We start from the raw sequence: 17,650 nt of genomic DNA, 5'->3' as shown, positions 1-17,650 counted from the left end.
CACTCTTCCTGGCTCAAAAGGGTGACTGATAACCCCGCACCAGGTCTACAAAGTCCCACAGAAGGGGGCTCGGGGAGACTCACCTCCCAGGAGGGAAAAGGGACCCAAGTCTGGAGGAGTGAGTCAGCACCAACGATGGGAGAGCGCATAGACAGTCGAGGCCGGAAGAGTAGGGACGCAGGGTGGGGAGGCTAGACGCTTGGGCGTCCACCAGAGCCTCTCCCACCCCAGGAATGATGCAGAAACACGGAGTTTCCGGGTGAGGACCGGTGGAAGGGTGAGACCTGACCCCAGCCCAGCCTAGCCCTGCCCTGGGAGGTCCAGGACCTGCCCAGACAGCAGGCTGTTGCCTTCGCTCTCAAGGTGGCTCAGCTCACAGCCTGTCACAAGACACTCTCAACCTCACACTCACCTGTCCCCAGACTACGTCTCACTCTCACCTTTCCTATACCCCACTCCATGCTCACACCTTCACTCCCCGTCTAGAATGCGTTCACTTCCCCTGTGGAATATGTGCACCCCCACTTCACCTTCACCCACGGAATACCTCCACCTGTCCGGGGAGCACCTCTCCCACTCACTTTCCCCAGCAAACTCCCTCTCCCTGGACGCTCACAGCCTCACACACATCCTCACTCAACTCCCTCCCCTCCGCACCCACCCGCACCTTGGCGCATCCTTGCAACCGCACCCCCACCTTTCCTACGACACACTGCCCCTCACAGCACCTGCCCGCGCTCCCCTCCGCATCATCGCCCACCACTTCTGCCCTCACCCAGCGCCCGCACTCTCTGGCCGCGAGTCCCCCCTGCACACGCCCCCTGCTCGCCCCCGCCCCCGGGCCCCCGAGCTCTCGGGCGCAGCTGCCCCTCCGACTCCCCACATCCTCTAGAGGTGCCCTCTCCCGCGTTGCCCCGGGCCTCCCCGCGTCTCCCCGCCCCCGCCCCCGCGCCGGCCCCGCCCCGCCCAGGCCTCGGCGCCCCGCCCCCCGGGCGGGCAGGGGGCGGGGCGCGGGGGGCGGGGCGGGCGGCGCGGGCGGTGCAGGTGCCGGGCCGGGAGCGAGCGGCGGCGGCGGCGGCGGCGGCGGCACCATGGGCCGGGCCCGGCGCTTCCAGTGGCCGCTGCTGCTGCTGTGGGCGGCCGCGGCGGGGCCAGGTAGGGTCGGGGGCCGGGGTCGGCCGGCTGGCCGGGTCGTGGCGGGGGGCGCGCCGCGGTGACAGCCGGGCGGTCGCGGGGCCGCAGAGGCCGAACAATGCGCGCGGGGCCGGGCCGGGCCCCCCTCCCCGGGACAAAGCGCAGCGCGGGCCGGGAGCCGCGAGCCGGGAGCCGCGAGCGGGGGAGGGGGCGCAGGCCCGGCCACCGTGCCGCAGCCCCCCCAACCCCGCACAGGCCCTGATCCCGGCAGGGACAAAGGGCCCGAGACCCCCCTCCAGCCCCAAGCCAGCCTTCTCGAGGCCGGCCCCGCTGTCCTTCTGTCCGATCCCAGTGTCCCTCTGTCCGCCCGTCTCTGAGTCCCTCAGTCTCTCTCCTTGTCCCCCTACCCTTGTCCTCTGTCCCTCTGTCTCCAAGACTGTCCGTCTCTCTGTCTGTCCCCCTGTCTCCTTGTCTCCCTGTCCCCCGGCTCTCTAGCCTGTCTTTGTCCCCCACCTCTGTCCCTTGGTCCCTGTCCCTTTTCACTGGGTCACTCTGCCCGCCCCCCAGCATCCTCTCCATTCCCTGTTCTGTGCCCCTGTATTTCTGCCCTCCCTCTCTGCCCCGTCTCTGTCACCTCTGCTGCTCTGTCCCCCATCTGTCCCATTCCCTTGTCCCCTCTCCTTCTGTCATTCCTGGTTCTCTAGCCCTCCCTGTCATCTGTCTGCCTCATTCCCCACTCTCTCCTGTCTGTCTGTCCCACTGTGTCCCTGTCCCTGGTCTCTTTGCCTCCCCTATCTACCGTCACATCCTCCATCCTGGACTTCCCCATCACCATCCTTCATTTCTGCATCTCTCTGTGCCCCTGGAGAGGAACTGAGTCAGGCAGGGCATCCTGAAGGGCCCTGGAGGGAAATGTGTGCATGTGTGTGTGTGTGTGTGTGTGTGTGTGTATGAGAAGAAGTGTGTGGGGAACCTTGGCATGTGGGCACACACGTGGATCCAACAGATGCCTTCCAAACGCTGCCCCTCCCCAACCATTCACACACCCAGGCCACTATCTACAGAAAAGCCCCCTCCAGGACATCCAGGGAGCCCTCCACGTACCCTTATCATGCACTGTGAAAAGCTGGAGTCCTCTAAGACAGGGTGACCCTGAGACCCAGGACAAGGTCAGGAAATGTCACCCCCCACACCCACACTCTCACATTGTGTGTGCCTGGTTCCTGCCACCGGTCACCCCCTCCCCGGTGGGGGAAGCCGCTTGGGGTGGCGGGGAACGGATAACAGGGAGGTAGCTGAGCAGAAGTAGGAGGGCCGGAGGTCCTGTAGAAATATGGGAGCTGTGACCAGATGGCACAGGTTTGGGGGCCTGCCTGGGTTTAAATTCTGGCTCATGCCATTTGCCAGCGTAGCCAATGGCAAGCACACTTCTCTCTTGGGGCCTTAGTTTGCCTTTCTGTAAAGTGAGGGTGTTGAACTCGGTGACCTGAAAGGAAAGGAACTCCAGCTTGGACACCCGAAGGAGTTGCTGGCAAGTTGGGTGCAGTGACACCTTCCCCACTCCAGAGCTGAGGCCAAGTGTGCTTCTCCTTTCCTCAGGGCAAAGTGACGGGCTGAGAGTGGGCCTGTCACCCTCCACCTTGCTTTCTGCTGTAGTCTTCTGTCATTGCTTCAGAACTTTCACCATTACCTCCTTGTTTTGTGGCAGACAAGCCACAATTTCCTGGATGGGCGCTTTAGTACTTAAGCTACATCTCCATCCACTTTTGTTTTTCTTTCTTTGTTAGGCCAGCTCATAGACTCCTAGAACCATTGAATCCTGTGAACAGAGAACCTGAGGGTGTTTTAGAACCACTGGCTTCCAGAAGCCCAAAGTCTTTAGACTCTTGACACCTTTAAAATTCTAGAGCCTCGCTGGCATTTGCATTCTAGCCTCCTGACACCTTCAAAACTCTGAAACCTTTACCTCTCGGAGATCCTGAATCTTGACACCTCTGAGGTCTAGAATCGTGGGAGATTGGGTTCTCAGAATCCGAATACTGCCTAAGAGGACCACCTCCCCAGGTCCAGAATCTTTTCGCCAGCTCTTCTCGGAGGGAGCTCTCCAGGCTTGTCCTCCTGTGGTTTTAAAGTCTCTGCTTCCTGGTGCCCTAATCCCTTCTGTCAACTTTCTCTAGATGAAATGACGGGGGACTTTACCAGTTGGGAGAGAGCTAGGTGTCATGGGAAGCACTCTGGAACTGGCTCGGGTGTAGTTCTGGGTCTGCCCCTGCCCCATCCCACTCTGAGCTTCACTTCCCCTCCTGTAAAGCGTGGGGTAGGCAGCTGAAGTATCTGATTCCAGGGGGCCCTGCCTGCTTTCCTTTTCATTGGCTATTTCTGAATGGCTTTGGCCACCGGATTCTTGGAGGTGTCCGTGGTCCTCACCTTCCCCTCTTTGTCACTCCCCTTCCCCTCTCACCTTGGCCAGCCAGCAGGAGTGGGGACAGGAGCTGGGGTTCATTTACACCATTTCAAAAATGTATTCTCTTCTCCCTGGCTCCCTCATCTACCAGGAATATCAGAAAAGGATGATGAGATGTATGCCAATAGAAAGAAGGGTCCAGGGTGGGCGGGCGAGAGGGATTGAGAGACGGATGGGTTGCCTGCCCAGAGATGCAGGCAGGCAGAAACAGAGACCCACAGGCCAGGGACTGGATGGCTCAGAAGGGAGCACGGGAAACAGACCTCCAGATCCAAGGAAAAGATGAAGAGGCTATTAAGAGTGTGTGTGTGTGTGTGGGGGGGGGTGGGCTGATGGAGGGAGAGTTTGTTAATCCCGAATAATGTTTCCCTTCCCAGGGACTCGCTCTTCCCCGCCTCCTAAAGTTTGGGCCGGCCACTCTGAGAAGCAGGGTTCTGCCTCTGGCCTTCACCCGCCCATGAGCTGGATGCCTGCGTCCCCAGAGCAGGGGGTCAGGTTCCCCGAGGGATTCCAAGACCTTAGACGCAGCAGGGCTGGGGCCTGGGGTGGGTTAATGTCGTGCGAGCCTGGCCTGTCCCCGTCTTGGGGAACACAAAGGCAGCTTTCTCTCTCTGGGTGGGGTGGGGGTGGGGGGCCGGACTCGCCAGTGCCCAGTGGCCTGTGGCAGCATGACCCGAGCACCCACTGGCTCCCGCCTGTGCAGACCCCAGGCCCGTAGGTCCTCTAGAGGAACCAGGCGCAGAGGCGCCTGAGCAGACACCCAGTGGGGAAAGAGGGCGGTGGCAGAGCCCGGGTTCTTCTGGACGGGGGTGAATATAGAGGGTGCTGGGGGTGGAAGAGAAGACAGCGAGGGCTCAGTGCACCCTTCCCGGAGCACAGGAATTCTTCCCCTGACCCCACACCCAGGGGGAACCTCCGGAGGACTCCCCCACCCCCTGACTGGGCTGGAGGCCCGGAATCCAGGGAGTTCTGAATATCCCAGGAACGTGGGGGCCACAGGGGGAACTTTGTATGCGAGGCTGCTGACTCACCCCGACGCCCCCACCTGATGCTTGCCTCACAGAGGGAAGGGGGACAAGAGGCCTGGGGAGTCAGGGCTGTGGCTCTGGGGGCTGACGGCTGTGGCCCTGGAGCCAAAAGTTCCCAGGAGATCCTGGAGCCAGGGGCCTAGAGTCCTGGGTCTGAGGGAGCAGAAGTCTAGGGGTTCTGTGTTAGGGTGAGGAGGGGCTGGGTCTTGGACTCTGGGTCTGAGGGAGGAGGGGGCTGGGGGGCTTGAACTCCTGGGTCCAGAGGGAGATGGGCACTGGGATCCCAGACTCCTGGGTCTTGATGGAGGGTGGGGCGCGAGTGCAGACTCCTGAGTCCTGAGAGAGGAAGTCTTGGGCGGGGGTCCCACTCCAGGTTTCTGAGGGAGGAGGGGCTGGGACCCTGATGCCTAGGTCCTGCGAATACAGGCGCCTTCACAAGGCTGAGCTGGGGAAGAATCGATGCTTTGTGTGAGGATGTTCGGACTCCGCCATTGATGGGGGGCTGGGGGGGGTTCGGTCAGGACGCAGGGATGTACCACCTCCCTAGGGGAGGATGGGGGGGAGGAGGCAGGATGCCATGAGCCCCCTGGGGAGAGGCTATGGAGGGGGCGGCTGTGACCTTCCCGGAACTGTGACCTTGAGACTCCCTTGGGTATTCGCTGACTCAGGACCCAGGAAGTGCTCCCCCCACTCTCTTTAGTCTCCGTGGAAGCATCCACCAGCTGTGTAGTCTGGACCCCTGGTTCCTGAAGGAAGAGGGGGCTGAGGGCCCAGAATCCTGGGTTTGAGGAGGGAGAAGGCTGGGGGCTTGCGACTTCTGGATTTGAGGGAAGATGCTGAGAACCCAGATTCCTGATCCTGATGGAGAAGGAAGCTAGGACCTGGGACTCCCGGATCCTGGGAGAGGAGGCAGTTGGGGGGCTGGATTCCTGGGTCTAAAGGAGGAGAGTGTTGGATTCTGGGTCTCTACACATCACCTGCTCAGCCACTCTTTCCCAAACCCTCCCTAGTCCCTTTTTTCCAGGCAGTTTAAAGGGCCAGTGCCCCAGTCACCAAAGCTCAACCCCTCGCTGACCAGAAAGTCTTGCCTCACCACCCCCCAACCCCGAAACAAAAGCTCCTGGGACATTAATATTCCAGGCACAGACACTGTTGGTTACTGACTCCTCAGGAGGGGGAGGGAATAAAACAAAAGCCCCCCACCCTTACCCCATGTGCTCCCTCAAGCAGAGAGCAGGGGATACGTTTGGGGGGTGGGTTGCAGACCCAGAGGTCCTGAGGGCTCCCAAGAGATGTTGAGTTTCTGCCACTGACTTGCCTGGGACCCCTGAGCCTCATTCTCTTCATCTGTAAAATGGGGGGCTAGCCCTAGGGCTAGTCCTGAGGACCAGGATCCACGGGTAGCCTTCGGGATGTTTTTTTAAAAAGTGCCCGGATGTGCAAACAGGCCAGTTTGGTTTTCACAGGAATAAGCATGTTTCTGGAGGTTGTAATAACAGCAGCACAGAGGGCTCCCTGAGCCTCAGGTTCTGGGCTGATTCTTGTGAATCAGGCCCTGGCGTCATCCCCACTTTACAGACGGGGCATCTGAGGCTCAGGAAATTTAAGCCATTTGTCCCAGGTCACACAGATGGCAAGTGGTCCAGCTGGGATCAACCCAAGTGTTTAAGATGAGAATAATGTCATGTCACAAAGTTATCATGAGGCTGAAATGCCTAGCACGTGAGATTCAGGCATCAGTTTCCCCAGACATTTATCAAGGGTCAAGCACACTTCCATGCACTAGGGTGCAGCAACAAACCCAAGAGATTACAATCCTGCCTTCGTGGGGTGTATATTCGAGTAATGGGGGACAACCAACAAGTGTGCAAATGAATAAAACAATTTCAGTGAAAGTTCCATACAGGATATAAAACAGTGGTGATGAAATAGAAAGAGTTCTGGGGACTTCCCTGGTGGTCCAGTGGCTAATGGTGGTCCACGCTCCCAATGCAGGAGGTCTGGGTCTGATCCCTGGTCTAAGTGAAGGTCCCACATGCCTCGGGGCAACTAAGCCCATGAGCTGTGACTACTGAGCCTGCGCACTCTAGAGCCTGTGCTCCACCACAGGAAAAGCCCACGCACTGCAGCTATCCAGCTGATGTGTTAAGACTGGTCTTGCCGGGAGGCAGATGTGGAAGTAGGGAGACTCACAAGTAGCTCTTGAAGGACCAGGTCAGAGATAGTGTCACTGAATGATGTGACAAAGGTGAACAGGTTTGGGATATATTTTAGAAGCAGAATGGATAGATCTTACTGATATAGTGGGTATTAGAGATGAGGGAAAGGGTGAAAACGTGGATGATTTTTAGGTGTTTTTGGCCTGAGAAACCAGGTTGTGACATTTACTGAGACTGAGAAAACATGGGAAGGAAAATGTTTGGTGCCAGGACTGGACATATTAAGATTGCTATTCAGGAAAGTGCTAGATAAACCCCTAAGAGGGCCTTAAATTCACAAAACATTACATTCAAAGATAAAAGAAGCCAGAAGTTGGTATCCGAGGCTTTTATGACAGCTCCACATCATCACCAGAGACCCAGGCATCTTCCAGTTCTCAGTTCCCGAACTCCATCACATCCTAGTTTCAGGCAGCACAAAGGTGACCAGGCGGAAAAAGGACTTGTCCCCTTTCTTTAAAAAGTCCGCTTGCAACTTCCATGGTGATCCAGTGGCGGAGACTCCGTGCTCCTGATGCAGGGAGCCTGGGTTTGATCCCTGGTCTGGGGGCTAGATCCCACATGCCACAACTACGAGTTGACATGCTGCAACTAAGACCTGGCATAGCAAAAAAAAAATTTTTAAGTCCCCTCAAATGATCACAGGACACACTTCCTGATATCTAGTCAGACAAAACTTTATCACACGGCCTCACTTAGCTGCAAGGGAGTCTGGGGAATTTCTCTTTCTGCTGGATGTAGGGCAACCGTTTAAGGGCTTCCCGGGTGGCTCAGTGGTAAAGAATCCACCAGTCAATGCAGGAGACACAGGAGATGTGGGTTCGATCCCTGGGTTGGGAAGGTCCCCTGGAGGAGGAAATGGCAACCCACTCCAGTATTCTAGTCTGGAAAATCCCATGGACTGAGGAGCCTGGTGGGCTGGACAGTCCATGGTGTGGGGTTGCAAAGAGTCGAACATGACTTAGCTGATGAACACAGCACAGGGCAACCATAAAATACATTCAGGATCCTTTTACTAAAGAGAAAGGGAAGAGTGTATACTGCTAGGAAGCTAGCTGTCTCTGCTTTCTCCCTGCTCTCCGGAATTAATCTTTTCCACCCTTCAGCCCCCAAATCAGGTTACCTATCCCTCTTACAGGGAGTGAAACACTTCTGATGGGATTTATGTCTACCTCCCCATAAATCTTGAAGGCCTTCCAGGACAGGGACCTCATCTGACTCATCTCTGGGCACCCAGCCCCTGAAAACCTCCCTGCAGCACAAATGAATGAATGAGACAGAATGTAAGAGATATGAAAGAATAGTTATCCAGAATTTAAAGGTGAATAACCAGGGACTTCCCTGGTGATCTGGTGATTAAGACTCCCTGCTTCCAGTGCAGGGGGTATGAGTTTGATCCCTGGTCAAGGAACTAAGATCCCATGTGCTGCATGACATGGCCAAAAAAAAGAAAAAAAGTGAATAATCAAATTTGATCATGGCCCTTTCCTGCTTCAGTTCCTGGCCTTCAGGATAAAAGCTGATCTTGTAGCTTGGCTGAGACCCTTCACAAGCACATGCCACAATCCTCACCAATGCTGGACACATTTCACCCAGACAAGCAGGAGTGGGTGAGGGTGCAGGATGCAGAATTGAGAGACCTCGAGGCAGATCCTGCCTCTGCCACTCTCAGGCTGTGACCTTGGCCAAGTCATTTTCTCACTCTGGAACAAATTTTCTCATCTAAAAAATGAGAACTGGAAAAAAAAAGTGGGGATTGATAATAGTGCCTCCCTTATTCAGGTATTGTGATGATTAAGTGGAAATTATATAGGTAATGACCTTAGCACAAAGCCTGGAACAGAAATTGCCTAATAAACAGTTGCTATGATGGTTATTGTTATTTTGAAGATGACAGCGACATTGATGATGCTGATGATGATTAATCTCAGCTTTGAGCTTCACTCTGCACTGTTTACTTGGCTGGGAACACCCCCTTACTAATCCCTTACTTCATTCCTCTGATGGATTAATCAGAGTAAGTTAACTGCTGTAACAACAGACCTGAAATCTCAATGGCTTAACCAAAAAATGTATTTCTCGCTCATGCTACAAGTCCTCTGCAGGCAGGTAACACGGGGCGGGTCAGGGCCTTGGACTCCTTCCAGCTCATAATCCTATTCTCCTCTGGGCTCCTAGGGGTCCTCCCCATTCTGCCAGCATGAAGGATTGCGGGTGAGATGAACCAGGCTGGAGGAGGTGTTTTTCTTCTGCCTACAGCCTATTGGCCAGAAATCAGTCATGGGGCCCCGCGGAAGCACAAGGGATCCTAGGAAATGTAGCCTAATAATGTGTTGTCCCTTGAGGGCTTCCGTGGAGGCTCAACTGGTAAAGAATCTGCCTGCAATGTGAAAGACCTGGGTTTGAACCCTGGGTTGGGAAGATTCCCCTGGAGTGGGTACGGCTACCCATTCCAGTATTCTGGCCTGGAGAATTCAATTCTATATAGTCCATGGGGTCACAAAGAGCTGGACATGACTTAGTGACTTTTACTTCAGTGTGTTGTACCAGTTAACTTTAGCCACGTTAAGTGAAGTGAAGTGAAGTCACTCAGTCATGTCCGACTCTTTGCAACCCCATGGACTGTAGCCTACCAGGCTCCTCTGTCCGTGGAATTTTCCAGGCAAGAATACTGGAGCGGGTTGCCATTTCCTTCTCCAGGGGATCTTCCCAACCCAGGGATCGAACCCAGGTCTCTTGCATTGTAGGCAGATGCTTTTACCATCTGAGCCACCAGGGAAGTCCCTCCAAAACATTGTGACTTTGAACAGCAATTATGTCTTTTGCTAATGACTCTGGGAGTCAGCAGTTTGGATTGGATCAACTGGGCACTTCTTCTCTTGGTCTCAACTGGGGTCACTCATGTGGCTGCAGTCACCCGGTGATGCCACGGGGGCTGGATAGTCCAGAATGGCCTGACTCCCGTGGCTGGCATTTGGTGCTGGGCTTCTCTCTCTCCATGTGGTCTCTCATCCTCAAGGAGGCTGGCCCGGGCATCTTCACCCAACACTGTAAGAGCAGCAAAAGGGCATGAGTGGAAGCTGTGAGGTCTCTTGAGATCTAGGCTCCAGAACTCATTCAATATCACTTCTAGCAAATTCTAGAAGCAACTTGCTTGTTGATCAAAGCAAGTCACAAGCCCTCCCCAGATTCACAGGGTCAGAGTGCTTTGTTAACGGGAAGAGCAGCAGGAATTTGCCTAGTGGTTCAGTGGTTGTGGTTAAGATTCTACACTTCCACTTCCGGAGTGTGGGGGTTCAGTCCCTGTTTGGGGGACTAAGATCCCACAAGCTGTGCTACACAGACTTAAAAAAAAAAAAAAAAAAAAACCAAAACGGGAAGAGCAGCAAACCTAACTCTACAGGGATGGGAAGAATATCTCATCCATCTCTGCAGACAAGTTAAAACATGTGCTCAGGTGTGAAAGATGGGGTTTGGTGAACACACAACAGTTTCCCATAGCCGGTGGATTGCTCGCTCTTTATTTATTTATTTATTTGCTTACTCTTTAAAATGTGGATCCAGTGGAGCTTTCTTCTAGAATCTTCTCTGATCACTCATCTCCCTGGGTGGTCTTAGTCTCCACTTCCTCTGGGCTCCCAGTGTGACCTGTGCTCCCCCACTCACCCACTCCTTAGAGCCACTGGATCTTGACTGCAGCTCCTCTAGAGCAGGGGGCAGGTTTTATCCGTCTCCTGGATTCCAGCCCACAGGAAATGTTGGGTGTAATGAACTGCATGGGAGGGGAAGGAGAGGTATTGGAAGATTGGATGGGTGAGGATCCGAGGGAGAGAGCAAAGACTGAAACCCTGTTTCTCTGTCTTCTGGTCCAGGGGCAGGACAGGAAGTACAGACGGAGAATGTGACAGTGGCTGAGGGCGGGGTGGCCGAGATAACCTGCCGACTGCACCAGTATGATGGATCCATAGTTGTCATTCAGAACCCCGCCCGGCAGACCCTCTTCTTCAATGGTACCCGAGGTGCGTGCTGGGGTTCCAGAGCCTGAGTCTTGGAAGAGGAGAGGGCTGGGACTGACTGAAGACAGAGCTGAGACTCTGGTCTCCTGGATCTGAGGGAGGAGGAGGCTGGGGCCTGGACTCCTTGGGTGAGAGGGGCTGAAACATTCTGGGTACCCAAGAGAGTAACTAGGTGGGCACCTTAGACACCTGGGTGTGGTTGGAGAAAAGAGAGGGCCGAACTGTAAGCTCCTGGAGGAAAGGTGGGACTTCTGAGGTATGGATTCCCCAAGTTCACTCCCACCTCTTCACTCTCTAGCCCTGAAGGATGAGCGTTTCCAACTTGAGGAGTTCTCCCCGCGCCGGGTACGGATCCGGCTCTCAGATGCTCGCCTGGAGGACGAAGGGGGCTACTTCTGCCAGCTCTACACAGAGGACACCCACCACCAGATTGCCACGCTCACTGTACTGGGTAACGTCCTGCCCCGCCTCAGATCCATCCTGTCTCCTTTCTCCTTTGCTCATCCCTTATCCTGAGACTTGACCCTGGCTGTTTTTAACCTCCTGGACATCTGCTCCCAGTAAATATGGCCGGTTTCCCTGACCCTCTGCCTCTGTGTTTGACGCTTTGTTCCCCTTGCTCCCTGGAATCCTGCAGTTTGGTCACTCTGAGCCCACCTTGGTCCCTCTCTTGACCTCCCTCTTGTCCCCTTCTCCCTGTGGCAGTGGCCCCAGAGAATCCTATAGTGGAGGTCCGGGAACAGGCGGTGGAGGGCGGCGAGGTGGAGCTCAGCTGTCTTGTTCCACGGTCCCGCCCGGCTGCTCTCCTGCGCTGGTACCGGGACCGAAAGGAACTGAAAGGTACAACCTGGCGGTGGGGATGGGAGTGGGCTGGAGAGGGGCGAGACTTACGAGACAGGGTTCCCGGAGGTGTGGCTTGGGAAAGGCTTGTTTATATATGGATGGGGCTTGAGGAAGAGTGCATGGGTTTGGCGGACACTACTGCTCAATATATTGGGCTTCCCTGGTGGCTCAGTCGGTAAAGAAATTGCCTGTAACGCAGGAGAACACCTACAGCTCAGGAGACCCAAGTTCAATCCCTGGGTTGGGAAGATCTCCTGGAGAAGGAAATGGCAACCCACTCCATTCTTCTTGCCTGGAAAATCCCATGGACAGAGGAGTCTGGCGGGCTAACAGTCCATGGGCTTGCAAGATTCGGACATGACTTAGCGACTAAACCACCACTCAGTACATACCCATTGAATGAATTATTAGATGAGAGGGCGTAGGGTGAGAGAGCGAGGAGCTTTGGGAAGAGACACGGGGTTGTGGGCTTGATTTGGAGAGGGGCGTGGTTCGGAGGACTAGAGGCGAGGCTGTGGGTAAGGGGTGGAGCTTGGCAAATAGCCTGCTTTAGAATTGGCCAGGTGGGAGGTTGTGCCTTCAGTGGGCGGAGCCATAGCCCTGACTTGACGGTTTCTGGGCGGGGCTTGGCAGGAGTGACCAGCGGCCAGGAAAATGGCAAGGTCTGGAGCGTGGCAAGCACAGTGCGGTTTCGTGTAGACCGCAAGGACGATGGCGGTATCGTCATCTGCGAAGCGCAGAACCAGGCGCTACCCTCCGGACACAGCAAGCAGACGCAGTACGTGCTGGACGTGCAGTGTAAGTGCCTGGCAGGCCAGCGCCCGGCGGGGAAAGAGGGTTCCAGTGCGCCTGCCACCTGTCCCCGGAAGAATTCCTAGTCCTGCATAACCCAGATAACCACTTTCCCATCTCACTCCTGCCCACAGACTCCCCGACGGCCCGGATCCATGCCTCCCAAGCTGTGGTGAGGGAGGGAGACACACTGGTGCTGACGTGTGCTGTGACGGGGAACCCCAGGTGAGCTTTGGGGTCCGAGATTCCTGGGTCCTGCGGAGAATAGGTGACCTGGACACCTGAAGCTGGAAGAACAGAGGGGGCTGAGACCCAGCCTTCTGAATCCTGAGAAAGAAGGGATTTGGGGCTAGATGGTGAGGAAGGAGGCTGTGGGTCCCCAGTCTCCTGGGTTCTCAGGGTGGAAGAGGCTGGGGGTGGGGATGGGGCTAGGCTTCCTGAGATCTTGCTGATGGGTGGAAGTTGGGCTCGGGACTCTTGGTTTTCAAGGAAGGAAAGGTCTAGTAAGGATTCTCTTATTTGGAGATGTCGCATATCTAGATTTCTGAGACGTCAGAATTGGGTGCTGACACCTGCGTCCCTACCTCTCATTATATCCCCGCCCAGGCCTAACCAGATCCGCTGGAACCGCGGTAATGAGTCTTTGCCCGAGCGGGCGGAGGCAGTCGGGGAGACGCTTACGCTGCCCGGCCTGGTATCCGCGGATAATGGCACCTACACCTGCGAGGCGTCGAACAAGCACGGCCACGCGAGGGCGCTCTATGTGCTCGTGGTCTACGGTGAGGACCTGAGGGCAGGGCTCAGCGTAGGGACGAGGCCTCCCGGGGTCTCCTCGCCGTCCTGGGTGGGACTGGGCCTTGGGAACAGGCAGGATGGATTGGATGGTGTTTGAGGCTCCAACCTATGCAAAGAATGATTCCAGGGGGTCAAAAGCCCACAGAGTTCTTATAGTTCTGGGACCAGACTGATTGGGTTCAGATTCAGTTATGCAGCGTCCTGTTGCAGGTAACTTTGTGCCTTAGTTTCCTCATCGGTAAAGTGTAAATAAACAACAGCACCTACCTCATAGGGTTGTTGTAAAAAATTTTGAGCTAAATATAGAAAGCAGTTGGAGGTCGCTAGCACAAAGAAGTGTTATGTATTTAGCTCCTATGACGGTGCGGCAGGAATTTTGGAGTGGATGGGCCCTAGATCAGCGGTTTAAATACCTGGAGCGTTTTAAACAAGATGCGAAGAGACTTAGGTCTGAAGTCAAAGAAAAAGGATGTGCTATTTCTTTTTCTCTGGGGGGAGGAGGCAGGTAGGTATTAGCGAAATGACTGGGGCCCAAGTCAGGCAGTGTACAAACCAACACGCATTCCTTGAAGAAGTGGAACATCAAGAATGGCGCCAGGAGCTTTGCTCAGTGGCAGTGTTGTAGCCAATGAGGTTTATCTGAGGCGCAATTATTGCTAATTGGAAAAAAAAAAAAAAGGCGCCAGGGGAAGGGCCCACCAGGTGGCGGTAATTTGCGAGGCGTGGCACATAAGGGGGCGCGGTTGGACGTGGCGTGCAGAATGGTTTAAGACATTGCCAGCTATGGGCCCGGGCTGGGACCGTCCTCTAATGACCTGGGCCTGCGCCCTGTCCCTCTGGCAGACCCTGGTGCGGTGGTAGAGGCTCAGACGTCGGTGCCCTACGCCATTGTGGGCGGCATCCTGGCGCTACTGGTGTTTCTGATCATCTGTGTGCTGGTGGGCATGGTCTGGTGCTCGGTACGGCAGAAGGGTGAGTGGGGGCGGGGTCAAATTCAGCGACGGGTGTGGTTGGTTGTGGCGTCCAGAAGGGGGTGGGGCCTAGAGCCCGATTTGACAGAGGGCGGGCGTAGAGTCAGGGCAAGGGGGCGGAGCCTAGACCCAGGATTGGAAACTTGAGACCCAGATCCCGTAAGGGGCGGGTCTTTCGGTCCAGGATCCTAAAAGGGGTGAAGGGTTGGAGCTGAATAAAGAATTCCTAATTGGCGAATTCGGTGGGAGCGGAGCAAGGGGATACTACCTAGAGGACGGATAAGGGTTGATCTTTCAGTGAACTTGTGAAGTCCTCCTAATTCTGCTTTTCTCTCTTTCTCTGCCCGTTTTGCTCTTCACTGGACTTGACCCTCAACCTGTATGTTCCATCTCTCCCTCTTCATCTGATGTATTTTGTCTGCCTCCCCGTCCAACTCCTGGGTCCACACGTATCTGTGGCCTCTGCCGGGGGGGGGGTCTGTCACCCCTCAGGCTCCTATCTGACCCATGAGGCCAGTGGCCTAGATGAGCAGGGAGAAGCGAGAGAAGCCTTTCTCAATGGCAGCGATGGACACAAGAGGAAAGAAGAATTCTTCATCTGACCCCACCTCCACCCCAGGCCTGGGCCTGGGCTGGGGTCCACCCCACTGCCAGCTGCAAAGACATTTACCAGAGTCTGGGATGGTGGGCTTCTCCCCCCACCACTAACACCTCAGACGCTTGGACAGGGATGGGGGTGTTGGCTGCCTGGGTCTCTACAAGGGCCAGAAGCAAGGGCCCAGAGGTCTGGGTCCCCCGATGTGGGGGCAAGGGCCAAAGGTCCAGACCCCCTAAGTCCAGGGAGGGCGGTAGGGATTGGGTTAGGGTAAGATAACTGGGGGAAGGCCAAGGCCCCTAGGCTGCAGTCCCAGGTCTTGTGGGGAGGGGTCAGATTCTGGGAAGGGTGGGGTGGGCAGGGAAGGGGAACAGAGATTTCTTTGGGGGTTCCAGACCCCATGCCAGCCATTGTAGGAGTTCCACAGAGCTCTGGGCACCTCTTTGCAAAGCCATGTTTGCACGGTGGGGGTAAGGGTGGGGGGAGGGCATGGAAACAGGGATTCTGTGTCTTTGTGTCATAACTTTGATGGGGGCGGTGAGGGAGACAGCCCCAACTTTGCTCCAGTCCCCCTTCCCCAGCTCCTGGGCTCTCCTCCCCTCCCCTCCCCCCCCACATCTGTCCCATCCATCTTTGTCTCTGTCCACCCACTCCTGGGGGGGCCTTCCCCATCTCTCCTCCAGGCCCCCCGGGGAGGGGGAAAGGAGTCTGGGGGGAGGGTGCATTGCTCTCTATGGTTTTATATATAATATATTAAAAAAATAAAAAATCTGTATGAAAATATCAGATTGCACCCCCTCCCCCCATTCCTGGCTTTTGCCCCCTTTTTCTTGTTTAAAAAAAAAAAACAAAAAAACACATTTTGTACGGGGCGGGGAGGGGGAAGGGGAGGGGGTTTGGCAATCCCACTAACCACCATTAAACTGAGGAGAGAACAAGTTTTTGGGGTGGCTGTGTGTCTGTCCCTCTGCCCAGACCTGCACCATGTGGGAGGGGTGTTGGACTAAGGGAGGGGGAGGAAGGGTGATGATTGCTGGTGGACTGTATAGGTCAGGAGAGGGTCCTTACATCTCCAAGGACACCTCCACCCTCCCAAGAAACCTGGGTTTTTTCTGGTCAGTCTTTCAGCCAAAAAGCACTGTCTTGTCCCTTCAGTAGCCACTGAGCTACCCTATCCCCACCCAATAGCCTGGACACTTCCCCTGCCTTATCTCCGCCCCTGACATCAATCTCCAGAGGACCTTTCAATTACTGACATTTTGCCCTGTCAAAACCTGTCCCTGCCAGCTCTCCGTTCACCTCTAGACCAAGTCAAAGCTCCTGAGCCTGGCATTCCTGGCCCCTCATTCATTCATCTAAATTTTAAACAAGTGATTCTTATTTTCAAGTAAAAAATATATTAACCTTACTTTGTACAAAGTGCTGCTCAAAGGGCTGGAGATGCCACGGTGAATAAAACAAGCAAAAGCTAGATGTTCCAGACAGCTTAGTGCTAACCACAGACTTGATCCTGTTCTAGGCACTGAGCACCCAAAGTGAAAAAGAGTGACTCCATTCCTGCCTTCTTTCCTTTTATGAGGAAAACATTCCAGCAAGGAAGCAGAACAAACAAAACTCAATTTCAGGTTGCCATAAGTACTGCTGGGTTTCCTAGGTGGCGCAATGGTAAAGAATCTGCCTGCAGGAGACACCAAGAGGTGGCAGGTTAGATCTCTGGGTCGGCTGGAGTAGGAAAGGGCAACCCACACCAGTAGTCTTGCCTGGAAAATTCCATGGACAGAGAAGCCTGGTGGGGTTACAGTCAAAGGGGGTGGCAAAGAGTTGAACATGACTGAGTACACATGCACACACACACACACACACACACAAGTACTATTAAGATAAAAGGCAGAGTAAGGGGATATGGGGTACTGTTTTCTTTTAACTTACTATAGAAAACATCAAACATACAAAAGTGGAACAGGACAATTAAGCCCCATGCATCTGTCAATCCCAGCTTCAGCAATCATCTCACTGGCTCTGAGAGCCAATCCTGCTTTATTCATAACCCACTCACTTCTCTAGAGTCAATCTGGAGGTGCTATCTCAGAAACATCAGAGAAAACCTCTCAGATTGACACCTCTGCCAGGATATGAATGATGAGCAAACAGTTATTCAAAGATCAGAGGAGAAAGCATTTTCAGGCAAAGGGAACAGCAACGGCAAGTGCCTAAGGTGGTAAGGCTCAGGTAGACAGGACCCCAGTGGATAGAGGAGGGGATGGGGGTGAAGTCAGAGATGAGTGGGGTTAGACAAGGTGTATAGCCCCTGAGAAGTGAAAGTTGCTCAGTCCTGTCAGACTCTTTGAGACCCCACTCCATGGAATTCTCCAGCCATTTCTACTCCAGGGGTTCTTCCCAACCCAGGGATCAAACCCAGGTCTCCCACATTGCAGGCAGATTCTTTACCAGATGAGCTACCAGGGAAGCCCAAGAATACCAGAGTGGGTTGCGTATCCCTTCTCCAGGGGATCTTCCCAACCCAAGAATCAAACCGGGGTCTCCTTCATTGTAGATGGATTCTTTACCAGCTGAGCTACCAGGGAAGTGAAAGTGTTTGTGGCTCAGTCCGGTCCGACTCTTTGCAATGCTATGGACTGAAGCCTACCAGGCTCCTCTGTCCATGGAATTCTCTAGGCACGAATACTGGAGTGGGTTTTCATTCCCTTCTCCAGGGGATCTTCCTGACCTTGGGATCGAACCTAAGTCTCCTCATTGCATGCAGATTTCTTAACTTCTGAGCCGCCAGGGAAG

The 17,650-nt window shown here is 54.8% G+C and overlaps 1 protein-coding gene and 1 non-coding gene across 2 annotated transcripts; both read left to right on the top strand.

Annotated features, from left to right (window-relative positions):
* The first annotated feature begins 1,016 nt into the window (after positions 1-1,016).
* On the top strand, positions 1,017-15,795 carry CADM4 (cell adhesion molecule 4). The gene is made up of 9 exons (XM_043436941.1): positions 1,017-1,155; positions 10,718-10,864; positions 11,160-11,312; positions 11,567-11,701; positions 12,338-12,502; positions 12,631-12,721; positions 13,103-13,275; positions 14,135-14,263; positions 14,755-15,795. Exons 1-9 carry the CDS (start codon positions 1,092-1,094, stop codon positions 14,862-14,864), a joined length of 1,167 nt encoding a protein of 388 aa, XP_043292876.1. The 5' UTR covers positions 1,017-1,091; the 3' UTR covers positions 14,865-15,795.
* LOC122421866 lies at positions 13,891-14,025 on the top strand. The gene has a single exon (XR_006263668.1). It is a non-coding gene; the product is annotated as a U4 spliceosomal RNA (small nuclear RNA).
* Positions 15,796-17,650: the final 1,855 nt, after the last annotated feature.

This window comes from Cervus canadensis, chromosome 18, assembly GCF_019320065.1.
Source record: "Cervus canadensis isolate Bull #8, Minnesota chromosome 18, ASM1932006v1, whole genome shotgun sequence".
Lineage (NCBI taxonomy): Eukaryota > Metazoa > Chordata > Mammalia > Artiodactyla > Cervidae > Cervus > Cervus canadensis.
This window is presented reverse-complemented; position numbering and strand designations above follow the sequence as displayed.